The 5394-nt window shown below is 59.6% G+C and overlaps 1 protein-coding gene across 1 annotated transcript; it reads right to left on the reverse strand.

Moving 5' to 3' along the window:
* Positions 1-571: 571 nt before the first annotated feature.
* Positions 572-5022, reverse strand: DLX4 (distal-less homeobox 4). The gene is made up of 3 exons (XM_052658797.1): positions 4758-5022; positions 1211-1407; positions 572-811 (listed from the first exon to the last, which is right to left on the reverse strand). The coding sequence occupies exons 1-3, from the start codon at positions 5020-5022 to the stop codon at positions 572-574; spliced, it is 702 nt and encodes a 233-aa protein (XP_052514757.1).
* Positions 5023-5394: the final 372 nt, after the last annotated feature.

Consider the following 5394-nt stretch of genomic DNA (forward strand, 5'->3'; position numbering starts at 1 on the left):
AAATTACCCATAGGTCCACAAAAGTCCACATTTTTGGTATCCCATCTTCTTCACAGGATGGTAAATAGATGTATCAGTTATGGGGGTAAAAAAAATCTAGAAAAATCAGTGGGTGTGTCTCAGTGGTGGTCAACTTGAAAACTCTGGATGTCTGCTTCTGTCCACCTCAATGGGCTGGGTAAGGCCCAGGGCACACAAAGAGAAAAAACACTCAGTGTTTGTTGCTGGTTGAACCCCAGACTGTAGTGGGACTGCAGTCATTTCAAGAAGGAGTGACAAGATTAGGGGTCATGGGAAGTCTGAACTCCAGCCAATAAGTTTTTTCCCAGAGCCTCTGACGGGAGGGAAAGTGTCCAGTCCTGGGTGGGGGTGTGGCAGAGGCTAAGGCTATTTGAGTTATGAGGCAAGGAGGAAAAGACTCACCACCCCATCCTCTTCCTCTTCTAGCTCCTCATCCTCCTGAGAACACCCATCTGTATCTGGTTTCCTCTCAGCCCAGAGAGGGTGCAGGTGGGCTGGGTCCTGCCTGGGCTCTGTAGGAGGCTGGGGCCTGACCTGCTGCTCCTCAGACTCACATCATCTGAGGTGGAGCTAGGACATCTGGGGAGTGATGCTGATACCAGGCTCCAAAGCTGTTGGCATAGCCACCGGTGGGCAGGGCCCCTGCCTTGGGTAGATCCCAGAAGGCTGGAAGAGGTGAACAGGGAGACAGGGAGGGGGACCTCCCAGAGAAGTCCCCTTCCTGTCCCCCAGAGTTCTGCTTCAGGAGCTTCTTATACTTGGAGCGTTTGTTCTGAAACCAGATCTTTACCTATGGGGAGAAAAGGGGGAACAATGGAAGATCAGGAGGAGTGACCAAGGGAAAGGGGTCCAGCAAGAGGGAGTCACTCATCCTGGGAGAAGAGCAGATGTTGGGAACATTGGCTCCAGGCCTCCAAAGCCCCTGAAGGCCCTGAATTCCTGCCTCTGAGTTAGTATCCAGTTCTCCCAGTCTGGGTACCCTCTTATACGCCCTGAATCGCCCCACCCCTTTTACATCCCCCATCCCCTCCTACCCCCCACCCTTTTTAACACACTCCCCTAGTCTACTCGGGGCCAGCTAAAGGAACTGTGAAAATAAGGCTGGGGACTCATCAGTCATTCACACCTGAGGGTGAGTTCCCAGGGAACACACTTGGGGAAGGTTGGTGGAGGATGGGACTGGCCCCACCTGCGTCTGGGTGAGGCCGAGCTGCGCGGCCAGCTGGGCCCTCTCGGGCAGCGCCAGGTACTGCGTGTGCTGGAAACGCTGGTTCAGGTGTTGCAGCTGCAGACTCGAGTAGATGGTCCTCGGCTTCCGGAGCTTCTTGGTCGAGGCCTGTGGGCGCCGCTCCGGGGGCTCCGGGGACAGCGGCGGCTTCTCCGAGTCTGGGGGGCGGCGCGAGACGGTGTGTGCACGGATAGAGGGGCGGACGCGCCGTCTCACTGCTTATCTGCATCTCGTTTGCATTCCGGCCACGAATTAGCAAAAGCTCAGGCACCGGGCTCGGCCCTGCTCTACCCTGCGCTCACCCTCCTTTCAAACCCCACGTCCACTGCGTGCCGGGTGGGACTAGCCGCAGCTCTTGCCCTCAGGGAGCTCCTACTCTCAACGGTCCAGCGACCCTAAGAGAACAGCGCCAAGAGCCGGAGCGAGGGTAGGGGCGGCGCCCCGCGGCGGGAGGGCAGAGTTCAGCCGCGCGTGGTGGCGCCAGCTTGGGGCGGGGCGGGGCAGAGGGCTGGGGCGAGGCTGGAGAGGACGAGGGAAGGGCATTCCGGGCGGAGAGAACTCAGACGCACTGTTCAGAGGCCAGGGTCAGTGTCTGCGTGGCAGCCTCCCCGCTGCCGGAAGACGGGTGGTCGGAGGGGCCAGACAAGAGCGGGCCTTGAACGCCAGGATGCGCAGTCCTCCCAGCATCAGAGTATGGAAAGTGCCCCAGGCTTTGCCATCACCTCCCGTATTGTAAGGGCCTCCTCCTGAGGCACGCCCTCCAGGAAAACTGACATCTCTTCCCTCCCCCAAGGCCGGCTGGCTGGAAGAGTAGGCTTTCAGGGGCCCTAGAAGCCGGTTAGTGCAAGGCTGCCCCCTCCTCCGCCCGGCTGCACTCACAGAGGGGTTCCCGATTGGCACGCAAAGTGACCGGGGTTCGGAGAGCGCAGGCCCTCGGGGCGGCTCCGGGATCGCGCTGCGGTGCCGCCGCGGGAGATGCGGCCAGCTTCTGCCTTCCCGTTCAGCCCCTCGAGGAACCTCGGTCGGGTCACAGCTTGGCCCTGGGATGGGGAGGGCAAGGGGTTCCCCTCTTCTGATTCGAGCGTCCCACCCTGCGCCACCCTACCGGGACTTCGAGACCGTTCGTGCAAAGGGCAGGGCCGGGATGGACGGAGCGGCCCAAATGTTCACGGGCTTAGGGTTCGTTGCCCGCCGCCAAGCTCAGCGGACCGAGCCCTGGGCCCCGGGTGCCTAGACGCAGAGGGGGTCCGACCGCGTCTCCCACCGCCCCGCCCCCGAATTCTTCCTCCTTTAGGGCTCACCACACCCACACTTCAGGTCCCCCGCCCTCGTCCGGCCGCGGTGACCCCGTGCCTTCACCTCCCCCGCATCCCTCACCCGTGGTCTCCGGCGCTACGGGCTTCTCAGATCCACCCCCCTGGACCCCCGCTTCAGCCAATTCCCAGAAAAACCGTTGGGTTTCCGCTCCCGCCCGCGCCTGTCGGGCCTCCCCTGCTTCAACCCCGCTGCTCGCCGCCCCGGGCCGGCCACTGAGCGACCACCCGCGCCTCTTGGGCTGCAAAAACTGAACAGTTCGAACTCTGAGGCAGAGACAGCAGGAAGCCTGCTTCAGCTGCGAAACTCTCAACGCCCTCCTCACCCTAATTCTCCCAGCAGACCCCACTCCTAGTTTCTTTCCCCACTGCTGCTTTCTCCACACCAGTTGCAGCAAGTCAGGACGAATCTGCCCAGGTCGCAATTCGGGAGCGCAAGGGCCTCCCTCGAGGCAGCGCAGCACCCGCCTGCTCATCGGGGCGGTGGCACACAGCTCACTTAGAGCCAAACCTCTCCCTGAGGCAGGGGTGAACAAAAGGGGGGCAAAAGGAAGACCCTCGCAAGTCCTCTCTCGCACCCCAATCATTTAATCTAGAGTGAGCCAAATCCCTCAGGTTCAGTGAGGTTTTCGTTGGATCCGGGGAAACTTTGTAAAGAAAAGGAACTCTCCACTCTTTAGTCCTCAAACCAAGAAAAGGGAAGGTGAGACAGGACTGAAATTACCAACCGCAATTCCAAGATTTCTCTTAAGGACAGGGTTAACTTATTCCTATCCCACTAAACAGACACACAGGCACACACAAATGTACCACATTAGCATATACTGAAGAGAAGAGACCAAGGGATTCGGTTTTTCAGAAACCAGATCATTGGTAGAACACCCCCTCCCCCCCACCCCCAGCTGCTCCTCCTCCAACCACAGACCCAGCAGCAGAAAAGCAGCAGCTCCAGTTTTGGAAGAGAAGGCAGTTAACTTTGGGGGGGCTTTGAGGAACTTCCCTAAAATCCTCTTTTCTGGCTTCATGCATGAAAGCCAATTTGCAAGGGCCAAGCCTGAAAAACAGGCTGTGTCCTTGATTCATTCACACTCTTTCTTTGGACCTCAGTTTGCTCATCTGTACATCAAGAAGGTTGAGCTCCTGAATCTCCAGGGTCATTCCTGGCTCTGACGTTTATGAGGTCATGTGTTTCAGCAGAGCAACAAGGAAAGGGAGGGAGACATCTTGGTCCTGGGCTGACTCCAGCTAAGTCACTAAGTGAGTGTGCATCCTTGGAGGAAACTGTGCCAAAGACAGTTGTGGGGGCAATTTGGTGGGGGTAGGGAGTGCAGGGGAACTAAGCTCTAAACTCAAGCCAGTACAGAAGGATGTCTGTGTTGTGTTGCATGGGTACAGCCCTGTGCAAGGCTAGGACCAGAAAGACAGGCCAGTTCCCTAGCTTGAGGCCACCCAGTGAGCACAAAGTTGCTCCAGGCAATGGAACTGGGGCTTGACCTACCCCAAAGGCAAGGGGTGTAGATAACAGGAATGGCCAGTTCTTTGGCTGGAAGGCTGAGATCTACTACCAGAGTCTGCCTGACCCGCCTGTGGCTACATTCTTACAATGATGGGTAGTAGGGTCTTAGCCCCTGACTCTACCAGGTCAGTGTATGGCCTCTGTCTGACACATCCAGGCAACAGGCTGGGGAGAAGGGGAAGGGCCCCAGAATATGCCCCCACTTCTACTGCCTTCCAGCTGGGACCTGATTTCTAGATATCAGGCTTTGGCTTGAGCACTGCTTTCTGAAATAAGAACTGGGAGAGGGGCGACAGTGAAGAGAGGAGGGGTGCAGGATGGAGAGAATCCTAGGGGAGAGGCTGGGCACCTACACCCACATCTGGATTGTTTCAGTTTTCCGTTACAAGTAGGTACACAACCCTGCTGCCCCAGGGGGTGGGGCAGGGAGCCCAGCCACCCGGCTTCACACACTGCAAATCGAAACCAGGTCGGTCTTGAAAAGAGACCTAGATCAGCTCCCCCCGCCCCTCCTCCCTGTCTCCCGCCCCATCCCTTCGCCCTCCCCCCACCCCCAGATCTCTTGGAATCTGAATGAGGTCTGAATCCCGCCAGCTGCGCCCAACCAGGCGAGGGCGAAGTTTAGGGGCTCACTGGAACCGGACCCAGAGGTGGGCAGAGCCGCCGCGGCGGGACTTACCTGTCTCCCGCTCTTGATGAGCCGGCTGAGATGGCGCGGTGGATGGCTGGCAGGGCAGGTAGGAGTCTGCGGGGATCGCCGGCCCGCTGTAGGGATAGGGCAGAAGGTGGCCATACGGCCCAGAATAGGGCAAATCGGGGGCGGCTGCGGTTACGGGGGACAGGCCAAGCTGGTAGGCAGCCACTACCGATGGCACGGGGGCGATGTCCGGGAAGACGGCTTTGGAGGCGTCCGGGCCAGGGAGGGGGCAGGGCAAAGAGGTCATTGCGGCCGGGGCCGGGGCCCGAGGGCCTAGGCCATGGCCGGGCAAGGAGTCCGCTCCCTCCGCCAACTCTCTTTTCCGAGCCTCAGGCGTTGGGGGCGGATGCGCCCCTCAACCAGCCTTCCCCACAACTTATCCGGGGGAAAGTGTCTCTCTGAGCCTCATCAGCGGAAAGCCGGCGCCTGGGAAAGGGGTTCGGGGGGGGAGGGTGTCCCCCATGACTTTTCCCCTCCCCCCTAAATCCTTGGGGCCCCCACTCGGCTGGCTCTAGGGTTCGGTTCCCGGGACCCGACGGGGTCCCCGCCCACTTAAACGCAGCGGATTGGCTACCACACGCGGTGACCTCACGGAGGCCTGCAGCCGGGGCCTTCCCCT

Source organism: Budorcas taxicolor, chromosome 19, assembly GCF_023091745.1.
Source record: "Budorcas taxicolor isolate Tak-1 chromosome 19, Takin1.1, whole genome shotgun sequence".
Taxonomy (NCBI): Eukaryota; Metazoa; Chordata; class Mammalia; order Artiodactyla; family Bovidae; genus Budorcas; species Budorcas taxicolor.

Excerpts from the sequence above, each read along its gene's own strand:
- DLX4 (XM_052658797.1), bottom strand. The coding sequence starts at position 5,022 with ATGACCTCTTTGCCCTGCCCCCTCCCTGGCCCGGACGCCTCCAAAGCC. Across the intron at positions 1,408-4,757 it reads TCATCAAGAGCGGGAGACAG|ACTCGGAGAAGCCGCCGCTG; the intron begins GTAAGTCCCGCC and ends GCCGCCCCCCAG. Across the intron at positions 812-1,210 it reads TCGGCCTCACCCAGACGCAG|GTAAAGATCTGGTTTCAGAA; the intron begins GTGGGGCCAGTC and ends TTCTCCCCATAG.